Here is a 24,158-nt window from a genome sequence, read left to right on the forward strand (position 1 = left end):
AGACACGAAGCATGTGAATCAAAATGAAAACACTGAGTGCCATCAGATATACAATAGAAAGAAAGGAAAACGGAGGGATACCAAAAAATGCATGCATATGATGATACCAAACCAGTTTGAAAGCATCTGGACTTCTTTGAACAAATTATATGAAACACTCTTTACTACAGGCTTAGAATCGAGCCAGATGTATTATTAGATCGGATTCTGAATGCTTCGGAATGGAAAAAAAGCCTTCGCCACAGAGGATGCTGAAATGAGTTATTAGCGCTTCGTGTAAGCAGTTTAAACCCCTGATCGCGAGCTGTCACAGCGGTGAGTTCTGTGTTTTTCACTGTCCTTCATGGTTCAGATATTTATTTATTTTTTGCGCTGTTTTTGTAACCAAAGAAGTTTTCAAACCTTAAGATATCGAGAAAAATAATTCAAGATGTTTTACTGATATTAGCTACTAAACACAGGGAGGTTAACGTTATGTTGGAGGGTTTGTTCAGTCCTTTGTCCACAAAGCGTTCGCGGTGGGCTGAATTACGATGTTAACATTTAGTATCACAAGACAAAAGAGCTTTTAGGAGTATTGTCTCGAAGATTTCTTCGCCATTTATATCTATACGTGATAACAGTTTTTGGCAGCGGACTCGTCGTTGAGCCATTGTCCAGCCCATTGTGTGTGTGTGTGTGTCCTTTTGTTTCTCGCGCTGTATACATTGTGCTGTATGTTGTTTGTTTTTGTCCAATAGTGTGCATAACAGCTGAGTACTGTGTCCTGGGAGCAGCAACAAGCTGCTATCACAATATGCACTACTATAGTGCTTGATTGTGTAGAAACGTTTTTTTCACCAACACTTACAATTAAGGTATCCGCCGTGAAAACAAGCGGGATTGTTCTTGTGCTCGATTGCTGTGTGGAAGAGTCACGTGTTCCTCACGACAGAACTTTCTTATTGTGTTTTTTTTTTTTTTTTTTTTTTTTTTTTTTTTTTTTTTTTTTTATGTCGTCACTGTTGTAATCCTGTACCCACACTTTACCAATAAAATATTTCTGGATTACGATTCACAAACATTACATTATATTAAATTTTATATATATATATATATATATATATATATATATATATATATATATATATATATATATATATATATAATATTTTAATATTTATATATATATATATATATATAGATTTTTTTTTCTTTTGTTTGTGTTGCTTGTCTGTAAGGTATAATTATTTAAGGGTGTCAAAATGGCCTAAAGAAGCCCCTGGAGTGTTCATTTGAAGATTTGACTGATTAATTAAAGTTTGATTATTTCAATAATTTAAATCATAAGAAAATAGGTCTGAATTCACATTAATCCAAATTAAATGAATTTCTAAATGTAGGTTCGGGAGAAGCCTAATCATTCAGTCCTGTCAATCATCATTACAAGCCTATATAAGCAGCTCTTATTGCATGGTCCCAGTGTCAATTCTTCCAGCATCCCTCCACCTCCCCAGCTCCTCCTCTATTTCAGTTTTTCTCGCTCTAAGTAGTACCATAATGGAGGGTTGAACTCGGGTTCGAGCCTCCATTAAGGACAACAAGCTAAATTTGTTTACCATTAACCATCAGGACTGAATGGGTAGGCGATCTCGTGAAATACAAATTCAAAGGGCATGTTTAAAAGACTTAAATACAATTAACTAAAAACATTCTGTTTACCTCTTTAATGTTTCAGACCCTTGGATGGAAATATATAACATTTTTTTTTTTTTTTTTTAATCTTTATTAGGTTATTTATTTAGTGGCAGATTTCCTGTTTGAGCAGAGTGGGGCTTTGCATTATCAATTGAATATAATATAAACATTATCTATTTTTTGATGACGAACATTGCTTTTACTGAGATAAAAAAAAAAACGTGAAGACTTTCTAAAAGCTTTTATTGATGATTTGCTAAACACCCCTAATGTGCCATAGATAATTGATGTATTAGAAGGCTTTTCATTGTCCAACCACCTGTCCATTATGAAACATTTATGAAAAACAAAGCTTTTTTCCACAAACAAGAACGCATGATTATGTAAGGAAAATATTGTTCAAAAAAAGTTGTCACAACAAGAAATGTCCTCATCTGTGCAACATTGCCCCAACACATGAAGGGATGTTAAAATAATGGGTGGGGAGGAGACAATGTGAAAAGCATGAAGTTGTATGAAAGCCAAGTGCTGTTTTCCATAGTGATGACTATTATGTAATAATAGGTGGATGAAGGAAGCAGCATTGCCCCTCAGAGATCCTTGTCTAATTGAGTGAGGCTGCAGCACACCAAACATTTCTGTCTTTGATTTGTGGGAGAGTGGAAGATGAAGCCCGAAAGAGAGATAGTGAGAAAGAATGAGATGATGTGTTGCAAAGAATGAATGAATTTGGACATTGCAGGGAGAAGAATGCTTGATAATAGGCCAGAGCGGGGAGAACGGAAAAAGACACGTAGAGAGGTGAGTGGGAGAGCAGGAGAAAGTAGATGATAAATCCATTTCACTGCTGCTCTTAAGACACTTTCTGAAGCTGGCCATATTAAACAATGAAACCATAAGTGTTCAATTCATTTTCTAAAGCATTCTAAATCAGTCTCTCTTCTATGCATTTATTATTGAATAAAAAATATATTTCTTTGAAGAGAGAAATTTATGCTGTTTAATTCATAGGCTACTACATTTGCTGAAAAATGCTTTTCAGATATGCGTTGCAGTAACTTTTTAATGCAGAGAATTCAATCTTTTTTATACTATTCACAAGAGGACAGAAATTTTGTGCAGTTTATCTGTAATCCTTTTTGTGACAATTTTACATTACATTTGCCGTCTCTTTTGTTTGATCTGTTCTTGCACCGATCTGCTGCTGAATTTGCTTTCTATCCCTATTTCGCATTTGTCTCCGATCAGTTTTCTGCGAGCAACACGTCTTTGTGCGTGGGCAAGAATACTGGGAGATTAGAATTGTCTCATAGGCACATCACTCATCTTTTGTTCGTCCTTGGCTTTTAAAAGACTTTGAATGTCTCTATCTAAGCTTGTACTCCATAATATGATACATTAGAGCAGATGTTTGGTGAGTCATGTAATGATATAAGAGCCAGGCAAAATATTCCCCAGTGAATATTGTACATCTATCTACTGATCCCCTGCCATGCCATTGAGATTTATGGTTTAAATTACCACCCTGTGTTCTTAGCTGTGGATGTGAGAGCTGAGTGTCTTTCTTTCTTTGGCTTCACGATGTTCTCTCAAGTGGAAAAATAAATTATTTTTGTATGAGCTTTACCTGGAGTCATTTTATTATCAGCTGCATTTATGATGGATGGATTTCTGAAAACTTCATTTATCAGCTTGAGCCAAATTTAAAGCTTCTTAATGGGTCAGAAGATGGTTTAAGCAACAGATGACGCTTACGCTAATGTTTGCTTTTAGACTCCGGTGTTGATTTGTAGTCGTCATGTTGGACTTGGCTGAGGATGGACACTTTAATCTGAGAAAAGCCTATTTAGATCTTCATCTCTCAGTCTCATCCCCAGTGAAAATCACCAGAGGACTTCAAGGCATCAGTTCAAAGAAGTGAAATGGGTATTTATATCTCGAAGATGTTGCTGGATTTGGTTTTGGTGTTGGTTAAATCGGGAGATGCGATTAAAAGCTAGAATAAAATAGTGACAAAAGAGGCTAATTCCTGCTCCTGGCGCATGGTATCATTAATGTCGACATGAAAAGGGTATTGCGATCGTCTTTTCTTCCCTATTGTGACGTATATCGTGCTTCTTGAAGTAGAAAAATGTACTGTGGGACTTGATTTTGCCAGCTGATTCTATTATTGGATCGTTGTTGAGTATCATATTGATACATCAGGCTTTTATGGCTCATAAAGTGTGATATAGGAGAATAAAGGGCTTCTATTCGAGGAGGAAAACACCTCAGTTTATTCAGAGGTCCAAACAGAGCAAAATGTGCTGATATTTGTATGGCCAAAAAGTAAAGAAATTTCTTATAGATTGTAACGTAAATGAATTTTATAACATATAGCAGACTACTTGCATAAAATGCACATAAATATCTTTTTATTTTTAGTAAGATCATATTTAAATGCTGAGTTTTATGTGGGGCAAAACATTTAATGAAATTTTAGGTTAAATAAAATATTGATGTTCACGGACAAATTATGTATAATAAACACTCCCACTGTCCTTCCATAAAAAATCTGTCAATTTTAATTTCATGGTAACTTGAACATGCCTCCAATTTTTCTGAATAAATTTCATTTTCCCAATTGATTTCTTCTAATTATTATGCCCATCTGTGACATTGCCTTAAATTTCAGCCTCAAAAGCTCAGAGGTCTTCATAAGTGGGATTCTGTGAAAAGCGCATGATCTTAACTCACAAATGGGGCTGTTCTTTGCTCTTAGTGTGATTTTTACTTTTTTTTTTTTTTTTTTCTCTGACTGCGGGGGAGAATGATGCACTTAATGTATTTCCTCCATATATCTCTCAGTAAATAGTTCTTTATCTGCCTGTGCCTGCTTTCTTTACTCTTTTTTCCTGTTTTCCTGATTTTGTTCTTCCTGTACATGCCGGATAGCACCCCCTCTTCCCTCAGGCCTTTCTTTACTCTATCCACTTCTGCTCCAGTGGACTGTCAGAGACTCTGTTCCTAGCCAGGCCAAGAATAGCTCAATAGATGCTCTGTATCATCCCTGAGAGCAGCCTGGGAAAATCACCAAAGCATTTGATTTGGAAACAAAGTCGATGGCAGAGGTCACCCAGCCCTTTTGTAAGCTTGTTCGGTTTGTATTTGTGTGTGCATAAGAATATTCTTGCACCACATGTGTATTGAGACAAATGTAATGTGAAGCAGAGGCTCGGACATAATTACGTTATGTGCTCACTTCATTTGTTTGCTCAGATTTACATGCTAACGACTGATTGTGACTGGGGCCCATTGATTACTGATCCACCCACAGCACAATCAAGAGCAATCAGAGGTAAATGGGCCACTAATGAAACAATGAAAATAATGAACAGCAGATGATGATGAATTACCAGATCAGAAGTGTGAAATGCCACTGCTTTTGTTGTTTTTTCTTGGACTTTTCTTGCTGTGTATTCTTTGAAGTCACTATCTTTTATCACAAACCTCAGACTCTTTTTTTTTTTTTCTTTTTCCTTTCCTTTGTCCTGTCTGTGAAAGTGGAATGAGTTTGGAGGGGTTCACCCAGGGGCCTCGCAGTTCGACTGTGTGCCAAGAGCACTGAGTGCTCTGCCTGCCCCCATGCTGATGCAATGTACTTTTTTTTTTTTCCTTAAAAAAATGTTAGATTGGTGTGTTCTGCTCTGTAGCATTTCGAGCCGTACAGGACTGATGTTTAGTGCAATTGAGTAGGCCATTTCTAATCTGAAGTCAACTGGATTGGCTCTGAGGTGCTGAATATGTTGCTAATGAGGATTGCACTCATAATCACTAACTTAAATCACACATGTAGTTTTAAATTTGATAATTATTCACTCTCCCTGATGTTGTTCCAAACCTATATGCTGTTATTGTTTTCACTAGAGCGAAAATGTGAAGGAATGAAATTTGAAGGCATGAAGCTTTTTTTACTGTTCTTTGAGAGTTCATAAGAACCATCTGCTATCAACTTCCAAAAAAGTAAAAAAAAAAGCACCATTAAAGGGATTGTTCACCCAAAAATAAACGTTCTTTAATCAATTACTTACCCTCATGTAATTCTAAATCCATTATACTTTTGTGCACCTTTGAAACACAAATGAAGATATTTTAATGAAACCTGGTAAATTACTGATCCTCCATTCAAAGTCCATTACACCAAAACCTTAATTCTTCAGAATTCAGAACGATGTCATAAACCAATTGTGAATCAAGTGGTTATATCCAAGTCTTCTGAAGAGACAAGATCACTGTTTATTTAGCCTTTTATTTATATAAGCATTGATCAGAGCACATTCCGCATTGTAAATGGAAGTACAAACCTCTTTGGTTCTTGTATGTCCAGCAAGCACATTTGAGCTTTTGCAGGTCCATATAAGCTGCAAATGCTCTGTAGACCCAAGCCATTTGAGAGAATGATTTTGGTGACTGGATAAATAATATTTCTGTCGTGGTAATGTACATGGCAATGTTAATGTGTTTGGTCATGGCAGAATAGATTCCCCCCCTTTGGCCCCCTAAATTTGGAAACATATCGCACCAGACAATTTTGGGTGAAATGTGCAGTTTGTCCTGTAAACTATGTGGGTATGTGTGTGTATATGTATTATATATATATATATATATATATATATATATATATATATATATATGTATGTATGTGTATATATATATTTATTTATACGTGTGTGTGTGTGTGCTTGTGTAAGAAAAAGTATATGTATGTTTGTGTGTGTGTTTTTGTGTATGTGTGTATGTATGTATTTACCAGCTAGCTGCTTAATTCAAATCTGCATTTGCTGGCTGGCACAGAGCCACTCAGCCAGAGACACACACGTTTTTAAAGCACTGCGCATTATAACCAATCACTCACGATTCTGTTGAGTTTATGAATGCAAGGACCATTCAGAGGCTGACTAAATTCTCTTGCTAATTCTCTCATCAGAAACAACAAAGTGAAGATGCATGAATGTAAGTAAGATATTAATTTCACACTGTAAACAGCTTTAGAGATTATAATGGGGTTTTTTGAGAGTGCTTGAACTCGCTGGACTGAAGTGAAAATGTTCTTTGATAATGTAAACGTTCTTTGCTCTCTTTTTGTACAATAAAAGTGTTATTAGGCTAATTAGTAACTAAGTAAAAAGATGGATTTTTATGCAGAGTTAATAGATTACACTATTAGGCTACTTTGCCCATCGCAAATTATAGATCAACTAACATAATCTATAAAGGTTGCAAAGTGCATTTACTTACACATATTTGAGAATCGAGATATTTCATGATATACTTTGGGGATATTTTGAATAAAAATAAAAAATTATTAATCCCTGCTGAAAAAAAAACAATAGACCCCATTACAAAATTTGCAATGGTTTTACTGTTTATAATGGGACTGTAAACTGTAATGAACACTGTTGGTGTCTTCTGGTAGCTGATTGCCTTTTATTGGTGGCTTGTTAAAACCAATAAATCCTAATGGAATATGTCCCAAAACACACTCCAGAAAACCCCTTTTTAATGGTTTTAATGGTTAAAAGTTGATGGTTTGTAATGTTAGTGATGGTATTTGTAGTGGAAAGCTTTTATATATTTTTCAGTAGGGACAAAAGCCTATATCAGTTATACAGTCAGTGGTATTGTGGCTGCTGTGTGTCACATGACAAGCATGAGAGCCCCCCCCCCCCCCCACTTACTTGTGCCCCCTCAAAAATAGAACAGCATGATGAAAGAATTTTCATTTTTGGGCCAACTATCTCTTTAAGCAATTTGTCATAGATTGAAGAATCTATGCTGTCTGTGTTTTGTGTGTGTAGTCATGATGTTTTCAGAGCTGACTGGCTGCTGTGCTGTCTCCACGTTCGTTCTCTCTCACGTCTGACTCAGAATGGTAACGCACAGTGAGGCTGCTGTAGGGTTAGTCATTGTTTAGAGCCGACGGCCAGTGGATAAAACTGTAGAATCCCAGACTGAAAGACACACACATTGGTTTGCACATGACCATGTACACATAGCATACAAACACCCATCACATTGCTAATATCATTCAGGTCAGCAGAAGGAGAAAGCAGTCCAGTGCTAATGGAATTTGGAGCAGAAGCTCTCAACAAGATTAACGAGGTTTAGCAGGGCCATCGCCATGTCCGCTAAATCACTCAGTCCAACCACACACACTCTTTTCTTTCTCTTTCAAACACACAAACGCACATACCCTTATACGTGACCGTTCTCTTTGTCTCACTCTGTCACACACCGTCACACCTTCCTTTCTTTTATTCCCTTGCAGGCTTACCCACCCCTCCGTTCAGACGCTCACATTTCTTTACACAACCACCGTCTGTCCCTTTAACCTGGCAACCATTGCCAGGGAGACCTCCACAATGGTGACTGTAGCGGAATAAGAAACGGACAGTTTAGTAGGTTGTACTGCTCCTGCTCCTTTATCTCCATTGCCCAAAGCCTTGGCTGGTATTTGCTCTCTTGCTCTCGTTCCAGACGAGTAAGTGGTTGTTGAGGGAGCAGGAGCAGTACATTTACCTGTCAGATGCTGCCTTCCACACCTGCAAGTGCTCTGCAGGGAGCTAATGAATGGGGTGTTGGGATTCAGCATTTACTGTATTTGCAGAAGGATTTCCTTCTGTAGCTCTCGAACCGGTCATGCAGCTCATAGTGGGATTGAAATGGAGAGTTGTGTGAGTTTAAAAGCGCTCATTCATGGAGTTCTACACATTCCTTGCTGCTTGATTTATGAAATATTTAGGCTAATTTTATGATGTTGTACGCTACCATTAAGAGCGTGCACTTTCAGCCCTCTTTCAAACATTTTGCCATGTTGAAAACCATTCTGCAGATTTTCTCCTAAAACCAACACAGTAAATATTATTAGAATTGACCTTAGAATGACTTAAAAGTGGTCATATAAAGCATAATTCGATTTTCCTTGATCTGTTGAAGTGAAAGGAAACATAACTTTCACAACATCCAAAGAGACCATTTATTAAATCTACAAAAACAGAGCTTACTGATGAATTCATTAACACATTAACAGCATCTGCTTGCCGTTCAGGAGCTTGACTGCTTGTCATGTTGAAGTAATTAAGAGGAAGTAGAATAGATTCAGTCCTGTCTAAATACATAAATACATACTATTGTTCCAGTTAGTATATAGCTTACGATAAAATTGTCCTTCCAGTTTGTTTTAAACATGATTCTTAATTTCAGTCCATTTTACATGTCACACATTTCAGCACAAATTGTTTTGTAATCTTGTCACAGTGTAATGTTTTGTAAAGTGGCTGTTATTCAAGAGTGGGGCAGAATCAATTTTACTGAATCTGACAGCAGACCCACAACATTAAGTAAATGCTATTCATTGAATTTATTTTACATGGAAATGTACATTACCAGGACAGAAATATTATTTATCCAGTCACCAAAATCATTCTCTCAAATGGCTTGGGGCTGTTGTACAGGTTCACCCTAAAATGAAAATCATTTACTCGCCCTCATGTTGTCCCAAACTCATATGATTTTTGATTTTCATCCTCCTGTTGAGCACAAAGGAGATATTTTTATTGTAGCAGAATGTTTATACAAAAAGATAATTATTTTAGAAAACTTGGAATGTGCAAGTCTAGTGATATGGATTCATTTCACACTATCTGTTTATCAGGGGGAGCTTTTGCAGTTTTGGGTATCATTGACTTTTTTATGGACAAAAACACCTGAAACATTTTTAAAAATATGTGTTGCACTGAATAAATAAATACATTAACATTTGGGAAGACAAAATGGTGAATAAACGCTCATTAACATTGTTTATCCAATGGTTAAGACCCTTCTTAGAGAGAGATTTCACCAAAACCGAATTCGGTCATCATTTACTCACCTTCATGTCATTTTAAAATAGTTTGACTGACAGTACAACAAAATATATTTTTAAGAATGCTAGTAACCTAACCTAACCTAGTTGAATGTTTAGACTGTTTACTTCAAATGTGTGGACAAAAAACACACCATTGCACAAAATACCTTCATATGTTTAAATTTAGTCATTTTGCAGACGCTTTTTTCCAAAGCGACTTACAATTGGGGGATACATAAACCGATTCTTCTTAAAAGAGGCAAACAGACACAGGAAGTGCTTGTAATACCAAGTTTTAGACATTGTTCAAATCAGTACAAGCTAGAAAGAAAAAAAAATTTTTATGATGAAGATGAGTTTTCAGCTGTCGCTTGAAAATTGTCAGGGATTCCGCATTCCGGATAGGGGTGGGAAGATCATTCCACCAGCCAGGAATGGTGAACGAGAATGTTCTGGAAAGTGATTTTGAGCCTCTCTGTGAAGGTACCACGAAGCGTTGCTTACTAGCGGATCTCAGACTTCTAGAGGGGATTTAGAATCGTAATAGTGAGTGGAAATAGGCGGTCGCTGAGCCTGTGGTTGTTCTATATGCAAGCATCAATGTCTTGGACTTGATGCGAGCCGCAACCGGTAGCCAGTGCAAGGAGATAAACAGAGGTGTAACATGGGCTGTTTTGTTTGTGAGCGTTTGGGTTGTCAGGGGTGCATTCTGAATCATTTGTAAAGGTTTGATTGTGCATGATGGAAGTCCAGCCACAAGAGCATTGCAGTAGTCCAGTCTAGAAATGACAAGGGCCTGGACAAGAAGTTGTGCAGCATCCTCCGATAGAAAGGGCCTGATCTTTCTGATGTTGTGCAATGCAAACCTGCAAGATCAAGTGTGGTCTTTGAAGGTCAGCTGGTCATCAAAGATTATACCAAGATTTCTGACTGGAGTTGTTAGGGAAATTGTAGAAGAATAGAGTTCTACAGAAGAAAGAATGTATTGAATTTTTGGTCTTTTTTGTTTTGTATAGATGACTATATTGTTGTCATTTGTAGGTGAACTATCCTTTAAATAAGAGAGTAGCAGTTTTAAATAAGGGATTGTTCTTAAAGGGATAGTTCACCAAAAAACGAAAATTCTGTCATTAATTACTCACCTTCATGTCGTTTTAAGCCTGTAAGACTCATCTTTGGAACACAAATATTTTTGATTAAATCCGAGAGCTTTCTGACCCTCCATAGACAGGAATGTAACGGACACATTTAAGACACAGAAAGATAGTAAGGACATCATTAAAATAGTCCATGTGACTTCTGTGGTTCAACCATAATTTTATGAAGCTACGAGAATACTTTCTGTGTGCAAAGAAAAAAATAACGACTTTATTCAACAATTTCTTCTCTTCCTTGTCAGTCTTCATGACAGTACCGCATGTTTTCTCCTTTCTATGCAATACAATACACAATATATAGAGGCATTATGCTGGTTTCTTTCCAGCTAGATGGGTGTTTACCTGATTCTGTCATCTGTGAATTGTGCATCCAGTGTCCCACATTATAGCAGACATAGGGGGCATGATGCATGTTCAGGACCACCAGGTGCCTAGTGACTGCTGTAGCAGTTAACCTAGATGCACACACATGGGGCTGATTGTGGAACAGAACTGTGCTACTATTCAGTGTTTTTCATTCTTTGTGCTCTCAAGCAAGGCTTCTAGTTCCAGACAGTCTCCAGAGGCTGTTCTCAAGCCCATCACATTGTCTGTTTTTGTTCAGCTGGACAGCTGTTTACATTGATCTGCCATTTTCCATCTAATGCGCAGGACACATACATATACACGTGCATAAAATATACACGTGCATACATGGGTCGAGCTTCATTCTGCTGACATTTTCTCTGCGGGCCTATCAGCTGTCTCTTAAATATTCATGTGAAGTCGCAAGCTCAATAGAGCCTTTTGTTCTACATCATGACTGACATCTACACCTGAGGCAGACAAGGACTCGTTGCCCATGATCTGAAGTGCTCTGGGACGTTCCGAAGGTACCATCAGAAGATAGAAAGAGATTGATTTAGTGGTTGAAAAGAGGTTGAAGACCGCTTCTTTTCCTTAGAGACAGCTGGCGTTGAATAATGCGCTTTGCATGGAGATGGAGAGTAAAACCTGAAAGTTTTTTTCCCAGGCCATTCCACTGGTGAAATTTCATGTAATGTTATCTCATTCTGTCTCTCCATCCAATTGATGAATTTTTCGCCTGAGTGCTGAGAGTTGTTGTGGAGTGTTGGTCCGGATCGATTTCTTTTTCTTGTTGTAGCATGAGCCTGTTTGAACTGTTACTGCTACAAGTTTACTCATACATGGATGAAGGCAAACATGGCTTAATAAAACGATCTCTCTCTTTCACTTCTCATATATATCTATGTTTTTCTCTGTTCCAGTTTAAGCTGGTAGCTTTGGAATATGATTGCTGGTTTCCAGGAGATCCAATTTGGTTAGTAAAGGAATAGGTCACCCAAAAATGATCACCCTCAGGTGATTTAAGATGTAGACAAGGTTTTTTTTTTTTTGGAACAGATTTAGAGAAATTTAGAATTACATCACTCGCTCACCAATGGATCCTCCGCAGTGAATGGGTGCCGTCAGAATGAGAGTCTAAACTGATAATAAAAACATCACAATAATCCACAAGTAACCCAAATATCTCCAGTCCATCAATTAATATGTTGTGAAGTAAAAATAAGTGTTTTTAATTAGGGGTGCACGATAATTAATGCGCATCTCATCAGTAAAGCCAGTTCTCTAATCAGCGGTAAATTCAAAACACAAGCTGTGCAAATCCATGCTGATAATGAACGTGGATTTGCGCAGCTTGTCAGTTAACAACGGCTCTGTGTAGTAACAGCTGCTCTACTGTATGTGAAATTACGCACCTGATGGAATTTACCGCTGATTAGAGAACCAGCTTTAAATGCGCATTAATTATCAGCCGATATTTATCATGCACCCCTATTTTTAATAAATAAATCCATCATAATGCTTTTAACTTTAAGTTGCTTCCAGCTCCTGTCCGTACTATTGCTTTCTCCAGGCAAAAATTGTCTCATCTGAATCAAGAGAGAAATATGCACAGATAAAGCAGCATAGTCCAAAACAGTTTTAAACAAATGTGTTGGTGCGTTTTGATGAAGACAACAGGGGATGAACTTTTTTTTTATTGAAGAAGCGTTAATATTGATGGACTGGTGTTTTGGACAGAAGCAACACTTTACAGTTAAAACACCTTAACGATGGATTTGTTTCACACAGTTTTTCACCCCATCAGACAAAAATGATTGACCAGAGTTCCTTGAAATGAATAAGTTGTGGATTATTGTGATGTTTTTTGCTGGTTGTTTGGACTGTCATGTTTACTTTTTTGGTGAACTATTCCTTTAAGTGGTCCTGGGCCTGGCCTTTAGTTGGTCCAAGCTGATCATTGGATGGTTGACCAGTCAGCATGTTCAAAAAACCATCTGGTTTGTTTCAGGTCCAAACTCTCTAGCTTGGACCAGCCAGTGCCCAGCATGGACCAGTTTGGACCAGCACAAACCCGCTACCATATTCCAAATCAAAACTACAGTTTATTTTTTCTCCTGATCACATTTTTTTTTCTTGGTTTATTCTTTGTATCTTTCTCTCTTTCCCAGGCTTTCCCAAGTGGGCCAAGTTGTTATTTCATGTATTGGGTGCAGAAGAGGAGGGGTTTGCTTAAGGAGGAGAGAAAACTCTCCAGCACTGGAAAAAAAAACTGCAAGGCAGGCTAAAACATTGATTGGTTCTCAGGCTGTTGCCATGGTGGCAGGTCACTCTCCTCATCTCAGCCAAATGGTGTATAACTTGTAGCATCCCAGAATTACACTGTTGTTATGACAACAGACAGGAAGTGAGGTATTGTTATCACAGTTATATAGGCTGAAGGCTTTATTTTCTATAACATTTCTTGCGGCAAGAAAACATTAATTTGCACTGGAGAATCTTTCATAACACAAGAGGCTTCCAATAATAATGTCTAGCCTTATTGCCAATTGAGGTTACCCCTAGAATTCTGTCACAGAGCTGAAGAGCTATATTGTTCTGAAAGATGTGTCATGAAGTAAATAAATAGAAGTGGTGTTGCTGGAAATGGTGCTTTTATATTGATGTATTAAAAGCTCTGCCTGGTTTTTCAGTTCAGTTTTTTAGACACTGATGAAAACATTTTTGTCTCTGTTCATTCATGAAGCGTATTTGTTGGTGTCAATTTTACAGTAAACGCCAAAGGGCAAGTTAAAGTGTATGTCAGGTTTTTGAGATATTTTAGTTTGAATTAGACTAATGAATACCCCAGACAGGGTCCCAAGTCAAAGTTGGATATAGGCTTATGTGGGAGCTTAATGGAGGCTTAATTTTTTGCTCCTTGCTTTCAACAGATTTTTAAGTTGGATAATGTCATTTCAGGCCAAATCAAAGCCCGAATAGAGAGAGATTAGGCATTCCTCTGAGTGTAGCAGAGAGGATATTTGTAATTTTTCCATCAACATTATTCATTTTATTCAAAAATATATATATAATTTTTTTATATCTTTCCAATATAGCTTGTTGTATTTTGGAATGGCAGTATAATGCCTGATGTCTAAATCGCAAATGTTTCCTGAATTCTAGAGGTAACCAACATATAAATCAACCTTTGCGATTCAGAAGTCAGGCATTACATTACCTTCCCAAATGGCACTAAACCCTACTGGAATCCTATGAAAAACAGTTATGTTTTCAAATAAATTGATATAAAATAATGCCTCATGTCTGAATAGCAGAGGTAACCAACATATAAATTAATGGAGCAGTTTTCCCCCTTCAGTCATATTGTGCAGTGGACCATTTGTGGTGTGATTGAGGCTTTTGTTGTGGTATATTTTTCTAAAGCAAGCAAAATCCCTCACTAACAAAGAGATGTAGTCTTTTATGTTTGGATGTTTAAAAAAATATATATATATTTTGCTTAACATTATTGATTTTCTGTTCTGTCCTTTGGGCTTGTGCATTAACAAATACTCACTATGCTTCTTTGAAGTACACACACTTACAAATATTCGCTTTTCAATAAGGCAGATATGCTCAGTGTGATGCACTTAAAAACAGGTAAAGCACTGCTGACAACCACGCATTACACAAATCACACCACAGAACTGTTCGGTTTTAAATCAGAATTATAATACTTATAAATGTTTATTATGTTTACTAAAGCAGTTTGACTAATCCTTTGAGGGCTTTTCTGTGACCGAGTGTTGTTGACGTTAGAGGGATAGTTCACCCCAAAATAAAAATTCTGCCATTAATTACTCACCCTCACGGGTTCAAACCCGTATGACTTTCGTTCATCTTCAGAGCACAAATTAAGATATTTTTTGAGGAAAGCCGAGAGCTTTCTGACTCTCCATAGACAGCAATGTAACTGACACCTTCAATTTCCAGAAAGGTAGTAAGAACATGTTTCATGGTTCAAGGACAAGGCTCATGTCGTGAACGTGCGTTAATGACTGGCACAGAAGAGAAGAAATTGTTGAATGAAGTTTTTTTTTTTGTTTTCTTTGCATACAAAAAGTATTCTCATAGTTTCATAAAATTACAGTTGAACCACTGATGTCACATGGACTGTTTTAACGATGTTTTTACATATCTGAACGTGTCAGCTTTCATATTTCATTAAAAATATCTTAATTTGTGCTCCGAAGATGAACGAAGGTCTTACGGGTTTGGAACGACATAAAGGTGAGTAATTAATGACAGAATATTCGTTTTTGAGTGAAAGTAAAAAAGAAAAAGTGAAAGTGATGTGTCGTGACATACAGCCAAGTATGGTGGCATACTCAGAATTTGTGCTCTGCATTTAACCCATCCAAAGTGCACACACACATCAGTGAACACACACCCGGAGCAGTGGGCAGCCATTTATGTTGCGGCGCCCGGGGAGCAGTTGGGGGTTCGGTGCCTTGCTCAAGGGCACCTCAGTCGTGGTATTGCCGGCCTGAGACTCGAACCCACAACCAGTCAAACTCTCTAACCACTAGGCCACGACTTCCCCAAAGAGTTAGTGAACTAACCCTTTAAAGGTTATTTATCGCTATGTTACTAACATCACACATTTAAAGTTTTTAGGTAATGCCACTATATATTTTGAAGAGTGAAAAGATTATAAGACTAAATGAAGAGAAAATATGACTTGACCTAAGAGTTTAATAGAGTCAGACAGCAGCTTGGCTTTAATCTGTCTGATGGAAATGTGATCTGGCTATAACATGTTTATTTTGACAGGTAGAGTCAAACCGTGTCTGATGCTCATGAGTTAATATCTGCGTATCTTCTTCTCATCTCTTTGAACAGGTAAATTGTAGTGGATGGGAACCTTCTCTGCACCCTCTACCTTCCACATGACCCCACTCTCCCTGTTTCATCGGCTCCCGTGAAGATACGTAACACTCTCTAATACACACTGACAGCATGACGTCCACTGCCCAGATTCTGGCCTTTAAGCTCTCCCCACCATCTCAGGATGGGAGTCCAGAGCGTCTGTTCAGCTGTGATGAGGACATTGAACGGCGCTATGAGGTGGTCCCGTCTGTCGTCTGCTCCATGTGTTGCCTGTTTGGCATCATCTACTGCTTCTTTGGTAGGTTATGAAGGATGAATAATTATATTTAGAAAACTGAAATGTGTCTGGTTTGGAGAAATGTAGATTTACGTAAGAACAAGCCCAAATTCTGGCATGACCTGAATGCGTGGGTTATGTTTTTGTCTCATTATCACAAACATTGTTTCAGCTGTGGTTGTTTATGGCCAAATTTAATTCACCTAATAACCATCTGAATGTGACAACCAGACAAGGGTGACAAATCTATGTCCATCTCTGTTAGATAAGCTTTATCACTTTCACTTGACTGTGAAATTTGCTTTCACTGCCCATTACTTGCTATGAGAGAGAGAGAGAGAGAGAGGGAGGATCGAGGCTATCTCAGCTGTGACAAACAGCAGCTTCTCTCTGTGGCATTCTGGCCCCAGTGTGACTACATTAAAATGTTAAAACATGCTATTTATTCTTCCTGCCCTTCTGCTGCCAATTTGGGCCATTATTAATAGTTCTATATTGCATCAGGTGAAAGCAGATAACCTCTTAGTGAAAAGCACAATGCATTATGAAAGGCTCCTGTTGATTTAAAAGCTACTTTTGTACAGTAACTGTAGCAACAGAATGGGCATTAATGGCATAAACACCTTAACTCAAGGCCTTTCTGATGATCCCACTCACATGTTTCCAAACAAAATGTTTATCCCTGGAATTTCAACTAGAGCTGTTTTTGAAATTACCTTTAAAATAAGCTCAGCAATGAACAATGTTCTTGTCTCTTTTATATTTATTTATACATATACATACATACATACATACATACATACACACACAAACACACACACACACACACACACACACACACATATTTATTTATATATATATATATATATATATATATATATGTGTGTATATAAAAAAAATATATAAATATACATATATATACACACACACAAAGTTTGGGTGATTTTTATTTTTCCATTTCATTCAATATCTGTATTCATCATGATATTTATTTTGTTAGAAATGCATTCCACATGTTAGTTAGATTTTTTGGAATGAATTTTAATGTACTTGAATATAATACTTTTAAAATGTAATTAAATGAAAATATAACAATTAACATTTTATTTTTTGTCAAATAAGGTCCTGCACAACAGAACTTGTATGCTGTATACATTAAAACATGAAAAATATCTTGGTTGTACATTATTAGTTAAAAAAATTGAATAATATGAAGTAAATTACATAAAGTATTATAAAGTATTATAAAAGTATTATAAGTATTATAAAAGTAAATTATTATACAATAGTAGTATTTCTTTCCCAGTTAAACAAGCTTTTAATTTGGCGATGAATATTGTTTCAGTGTGTATTTTGAATGTAATTTTTCACCTGTAGCTTAAAATTGGCACGAGTTTTTATATGCAGGTCAAAAGGTGACTGTCCCATTTATTTCTGCTGTGTGATAGGTTGTTAGACTTATCCATATTGAGTACAAATGTTCAGAGCTTATCAACATTATCTACATATATTTAATTGCGATGTCATTTGCTAATAAAATAATCATCTCTTCCAAAATCATTTTCTTTTCCACCCCCTCCTCCTCCTCCTCTATCCTTCCCTCGCCACCTTTCTTCTTTTGTAGGGTACCGCTGCTTCAAGGCTGTAATGTTCCTCACGGGTCTGATGTTCGGTTCCATCGTCATCTTCATGCTCTGCTATAAGGAGAGGGTCATGGATACTCAGCTCAGTGTGGAGGCCAGTGTGGGCATCGGCCTGGGCATTGGCACGTTGTGTGGTTTGGTCACTATGCTGGTCCGCAGCGTGGGGCTTTTCATGGTTGGACTTCTCCTGGGTTTACTGGTGGCCCTGGCCTCTCTGGTAGTTCTAGAGGAGTTTTATCACCCGAGGACAGTGTGGCTTCCCCTGGGTGTGCTGCTGGGCTCGGGCATGCTGTTTGCTGTGCTCACGTTGCAGTGGCAGCGCTGTTTCACTACCCTCTCCACCGCCGTCTTCGGATCTGCTGTGGTGACTGTGACTGTGGATTATTTTGTCGAGCTCTTTGCTTTGACACGGTATATCTATGAGAGGGTGAAGGTGGATCCACCTCGCCCAGTGTGTTGGTTCACATGGGTGGTCATGGGAGTCTGGCCCGTGCTGGCGCTGCTGGGTGTCCTTATTCAGTGGAAGGTCACGGCTGAAGGATATTCACACACAGAAGGTAAGTTTGGCAAGCGATTGTTGAGAAACGGACAAGGCTGTGGCTTAAAGGCACAGTTCACCCAAAATTAAAATTCTGTTATTTACTCACCCTCAAGTTGTTCCAAACCTGAATGAGTTTCTTTATTACGTTGAACACAGAAGAAGATGTTTGAAGAATGTTGGTAACCAAAGGTTTATTTTGTGTTCAACAGAAGATAAAAACTCATACAGGTTTACACACTGTGTCCTAACCAGACTTTGTGTGACACAGCGACACACAAAAAGGTATCTTTTCCATGTTAATCTGAGGTTTTGTTCCAGCCGCGACAAGTGACATAGGGTTCTATTTTAGAAATGGTTTCTATTTCTGCAACATTGCGGTATACAAACTATGACAATGATCATCTCAGGAACTGATCATGTGCTTTATTCAATGTTAAAAGTGTCTAATTTGATTTAGAATAGATCTGGAGGTTAAGAATGTGAACTGAAGTTTATTCCATGAAAAGATGGTACCAGCCACTAAGTATGTACTTTTAATAATGTTAAAAAGGTTTAATATTTATGAATTTGATTATAAATGTATTAATTTCTATGCGAGTGCAGTGCACTTTGGTTAGAACAACTTGAGGGTGAGTAAATTTCATTTTTGAGTGAGCCTAAGCATGATTGATTTTTTTTTTTTAATTTGTAGAAGGTATTTTGAAGAATGTTTTTGTACATGTCAGTGGGGTCCAAAACTTTCAAGCTCAAATGAGTAAAAACTTAAGTATGCCCCTTTCAGTTCTTTAAAGATTCAGACATTAATTTTCATAATATGGACAAAAGAATCCACAACATTCTTCGAAATATCTTCTTTTGTGTTCTGCAACAGAAAGAAAGCCATAGGAGTTTGCAACAACAGAACTGATATTTTTGAGTGAACTATTCCTTTAAGAGGACGTCCCTCTGTGGACTTCATTACAACAAGGTGTCTTTCTGAAACTTCCCCCTGGGTATTCTGGGTGTTTTGAGGTGATAAGGTTTTTGGTGGTTTTCTATTTATGGGTGTCCTAGTTAATTCCTGTGGTAGATCCTGTGGAGATCAGACTGGCTCAGCTGTGCCCTGCATACAAGCTCCCATAGTCTCAGAGTGATCAATGGGAAGGGCCTGACCTGAAATCCATGAATGGGGATTTTTAAATTGCTTCATCACTATCTTGTAGAAAGCAACCCTGAACATGAAATTTCCAAGGGTAGAAGTCACACTCTCTATAACCCTCTATAGTCGTGTTAGATACCATATTGAATTTAATGCAAATAAAAAATAAAGCTGTGAGGAATAGACAATGGTTTTTACTGACTGAAAGTTTTCTCTCTTTTTTTTTTTTTTCTCAGAAAGACGTTTGGTCAGTCGACGTGTTTGCACGCACTGTACTTGTATCCCTTACAGCCTAATAGTTTTCACTCCTGTCAGAAATTAAATATGACCAAGGTCTATGGCTGATAACTAAGAACAAGAATACTTATCTCACAATAAGAACAGAATTGTGGGAAGTTAAAAACAAAGGAAGCACCTTGAGCAGTTCTATTTTAAAAGCACACATACGTACTCTAATTTTCCTTGTCAGGTGCAAGGCTAAACAAAACGTTGCGCTGATATTCAGAATTAAAGTGCGCACTGGGAGAACAGGCGGCGTGAACTGCGCTGGGGGTGGTTGCCATGACTACAAGCTGGGCCCTTGTTTGGCGGGAATGGGGGAGGGGGCCGCGATGAGGAAGGGGCAGAAGAATAGAGGTGAGAGTGGGAGGAGTGTTTTCTGAGGCGGAAAGCGAGAGAGAAAGATCATTACATGAATTCCCTGACAGATGGTCCACGAAGCTGTTGAGGCACAACAGAGCGACTGAATGGGCAGAATTAATCCGTCTGTTTTTAATAATGACAGAGAACAGAATGTCGATTTAGCCCTGCGCAGAGCAGAATGTGTCAAAACACTCAACGGTTTGTTTATCAGCTTGGCTTTGGACCACTGTTTGAGAGACCCAGCCAGTACACACTGCATCGTGTCTTTACAGAGTAGAATAACGCCTCTGTTTGGCAGTGGTGACCTGATGTGCTAAAGCCATGTAAGAAAATATCTTCCATTAATATCTGTCTTTCTTAAATCCGTTTTTTTTTTTTTTTAAGTCTTTATCAGTCACCAGCAGAGACGAGTGCAGTTAATGCGAATTCGTCAAAAGGAAGAAAGAAGGGAATGCCAAAAGAAAAAGAAGAAAAAGCCGCAGAAACAGCCGCCGCAGCAACAGAAGTACCACCACCCCCTTCAGACCAACCCTCATCCCCCAAACCCTCCTCCCAAACTCCAGCCTCTGGAGCCCACCCACCGCCGGAAACCCAACACCATTCGCCGCTTCGATGGAGATGTACTTTCTCCAGTAAGTATCAGTCGTCTGTCTCGCCGCAAATCCATTATCTTGAAACCAGATCTGCGAATCCCTTTGCTTATCTTTTCAGTTGATCAGAGATTGATTGCACGTTCGCTTTCTCTTTTAGAGTTACATCCAGAACTTCCGTGACAGACGTACGGAGAGGAGGGGCTACTCTCATGGCAGGCTGATTGGCGGCTCACATGTTGTAGATTTGGACTATGACTACGGCTCCCAAGTGCCCCTAACAGCCCATACAGGCCCCGCAGTGAGAGGCTGACCCTGTACCCTTTAATGAACAGGAATTGCGCTGCACAAACCATTCCGAGAACTGAAAACTTTGTGGCCGGATCAGATCTTAGAGCATGCAATTACCTCAGCCGTCACAATGGCTGACGGGACTTTCATACCTAAATCCATTTGCTGTATTCCCATGATTTTTTTATTTAATGCCAGAGAAGTTGCAGCAAATGGATTGTATGTCTACGAAACAATGCGTAACCGCAGTATGGTTCTGTTCTCTTGCATTTAGCTCCATTATATATTGCTGAAGATGGTTGTGGTATGTGTGTCTGGTCCTCCGAGGCTCATCTTCCCATAATTAGGCTGCTGTTTCACTCCATCCGAAGAACGGTCTCATTACCACAGCAGAAGTTTTAAAGAAGATCCATTATGTTCAATCTGAACTCGGGACCAAATATGGCCTTGGCTTTTATGCGACTAAACTGTCATAAAGCATGCATGGTTTCTGCCAGACAGACTATTTGTATATCCATTTTACAGATTCAAACTTCAATCCTCCTGACCTTCTAAAGATGTTTCAGATAACATTGTGTTTACAGCACGGGCAGGGAGGTGTGTAACATTTTATAATGTTTCAAATGGCTTTATCTGCTCTGTGCCAGGGACTACACAAAATCTGTCAAATCGTGTATGGTGAACACAATCTCTGTTCAGTCTGAGCCTATTGCACAAGCATATACTGAAATGTGCGTTTATCGTTAGCCAATGCATGTGGGGAAAGTGCCACCATTGCTTTTGTGCTATAGATGTACACTTTAATCTGTTTTTAGTTGTTTTTCTGTTTATGGCTTAGTATCTAGAGACTGTTTGGGTGGCTCCCAGTTAAATCTCAGGGGCTGTGGCATCGAGAAGAGCCCTAACGATGTAACTGTGAACACTGAGGGGTTTTGTGTGAGTGATTTAAGTGTCCTTGACCTTGCCTACAAGAGAGAGTTTTGAAAAGGATTAAAGAAAGATGCCTAAGAAGGGTGGAAGAGATTTACAGTGGTGGGCTTCTCACAGAAAAGGTTTAGCGTATTTCAGTGTGTGAAGAAAGCATGAAAAGGGGAGAGAGAGATATAGACTGTCTGTATGTGTATTTTGTGTGTTGAGTGTGTATGGATGTGTGAAAGCATTTGTCATAACTGTGAGTCTGCAGTAGATTGGCAGCAGGGTTGAGTCTTGATTTCTGATTTACCTTCATGTTCGGATGCGGGGTGATTTCACACCCAGTTTCCCGTCTGTGTTTATCAGGGCTGTCGGAGCAATGAAGAGTCAAAGATTAATCTTTTCCTCACTCTAGTGAAAGGGCTCAAAGGCTTAAATTCCTCTCTGTTTACTGTCTTTTAAAATGACAGACTGGCTCTCTTGTAAATTTTTGTACATTGTCTGAATGTAAATATGCTTACATGCAATTCTGTATTATTACTAGTGCTTTGATTAATTTTATAATTTTTTTTCTTCTAATCAGTGGTTACATCTGTGTGTTGAAGAACTGTCTTTTGAATTGTCCCATTGATAGTGATTTGTAATTATAATTTATTTCTAATTTATTAGATTAAGACTTCAAGTGGAGTTACATACTCAGTATGTAATTAAAATTGATGTTGACCATTATTATTATTATGATTATTCTTGAGCATGTATTTGTACAGTGCTGATAACCATAAATGTTGTGCTCCTGAAGTCAAGTGCATGTGAGTATGTGTCCATTTTCCTCTTAACACTGCTGTTTAAAAAAAGAAGTTGGCAGATAGATGGCAAAGAACGTGGCAGTAGATGCCTTTGAGGCACGGGGTGAATACATATTCAATTGTGTGAACTAGTTACTGGTGGGAATGCGCCAACAATAAAGACAAAACGTGCTCAAGTAGCTCTGTGATGCATAGCATAATTTTCCATTTTGAAAATAAATGTGCATATCCCTGCAGGGGTAGAATTCATTTACACAGAGGAAAATGAAAAATCACATTAAAATGGATTGTTGTTGTCATCCTATTGTTTTACTTGCAAATTGATGGAAAAAGCTACAGATGTGATTTCAGCTGTGTGGTTTCCTTTAAATTATCCGAGATGTCTCCAATTGCGGTTTTTCATAATACAGAAATACTCACTTGTCCTTTATTTGACTCGCATCTTATGAGCGGTTGGATAGTTTTAACTTGAAAATTATTTCTTTGCTTTTATGCAATGGTCACTATCCATACTGAGTATGGAATGTATGATAATGAGTATATACTGAGTCTGAGACTGAGGGGCTGAACTGGTAACACTTCTCTTTCATTCATGAGTTCATGCTCAGAATATACGCTTTCTGTGGTGGTCTAGATTCTCTTGATTAGAAGACACTATCAGCTAGTTTTAGCATGATTATATGCTCCTAATTACAGCCTGTTTTGTACTCTGTTGTATTAATAGCCCCACAATCTCTGTGTGACATTCCATGTCATTTCAGTTAGAGGGAGAATCCCATCTTTAATCCAACACTAACAATACCAACAACCAAATTCTTAGAAAAAAAGATACCATTTGCACCTTTTTTTACTCTCACATATTTGTATCTTATTTACCTTTATAGGGTATATAGTACCTTTAAGATAAATATTAGTAGTCTAAAAATAAAATTTAGTAGATAAAGGGCTTTTCATACTTGAAATTATTAACCCTGGCCTGTGTCAGGATTTGAGTTTGGGTTTGGTATTTGTCAGTGCACATTCTCAAGAGTACCACAATGCATGCGTGTGATGCTGCTGACGCAGGAGTTGGTGTAGAACGTAGAGCCGGATGTGCTGTGCTTCGTATGCAAGCAGAGGAATGCACATGCATGTCTCCCAATACTTTCGTGAACGTGCGTCAAAGACTGACATGGAAGAGATTTTTTGTTTTCTTTGCACACAAAGTATTGTAGCTTCATAAAATTACAGCTGAACCACTGATGTCACATGGACCGTTTTAAAGGGGTCATATGATGCGATTTCAACTTGTTACAAGCTCTTGGTGAATAGAGAAAATCTGTGAAGTTGCAAAGACTAAAGTCTCAAATCCATAGAGATATTCTTTATAAAAATTGAGACTT

At 38.0% G+C, this 24,158-nt stretch overlaps 1 protein-coding gene across 2 annotated transcripts; it reads left to right on the top strand.

The window, feature by feature from the left end:
- On the top strand, positions 1–22,955 carry tmem198a (transmembrane protein 198a). Of its 2 annotated transcripts, none has more exons than XM_042730921.1 (5): positions 1–315; positions 15,949–16,234; positions 17,838–18,413; positions 20,562–20,809; positions 20,928–22,955. In XM_042730921.1, exons 2-5 carry the CDS (start codon positions 16,066–16,068, stop codon positions 21,078–21,080), a joined length of 1,146 nt encoding a protein of 381 aa, XP_042586855.1. In that variant the 5' UTR covers positions 1–315; positions 15,949–16,065; the 3' UTR covers positions 21,081–22,955. The 2 variants fall into 2 exon arrangements, with proteins under 2 accessions (XP_042586855.1, XP_042586856.1); XM_042730922.1 differs by lacking the exon at positions 1–315 and adding an exon at positions 1,771–2,478.
- The last annotated feature ends 1,203 nt before the right edge of the window (positions 22,956–24,158 follow it).

Source organism: Cyprinus carpio, chromosome B9 (assembly GCF_018340385.1).
Source record: "Cyprinus carpio isolate SPL01 chromosome B9, ASM1834038v1, whole genome shotgun sequence".
NCBI classification, from domain to species: Eukaryota; Metazoa; Chordata; class Actinopteri; order Cypriniformes; family Cyprinidae; genus Cyprinus; species Cyprinus carpio.

Excerpts from the sequence above, each read along its gene's own strand:
- tmem198a (XM_042730921.1), top strand. The coding sequence starts at position 16,066 with ATGACGTCCACTGCCCAGATTCTGGCCTTTAAGCTCTCCCCACCATCT. Across the intron at positions 16,235-17,837 it reads CATCATCTACTGCTTCTTTG|GGTACCGCTGCTTCAAGGCT; the intron begins GTAGGTTATGAA and ends CTTCTTTTGTAG. Across the intron at positions 18,414-20,561 it reads AGGATATTCACACACAGAAG|TCTTTATCAGTCACCAGCAG; the intron begins GTAAGTTTGGCA and ends TTTTTTTTTAAG.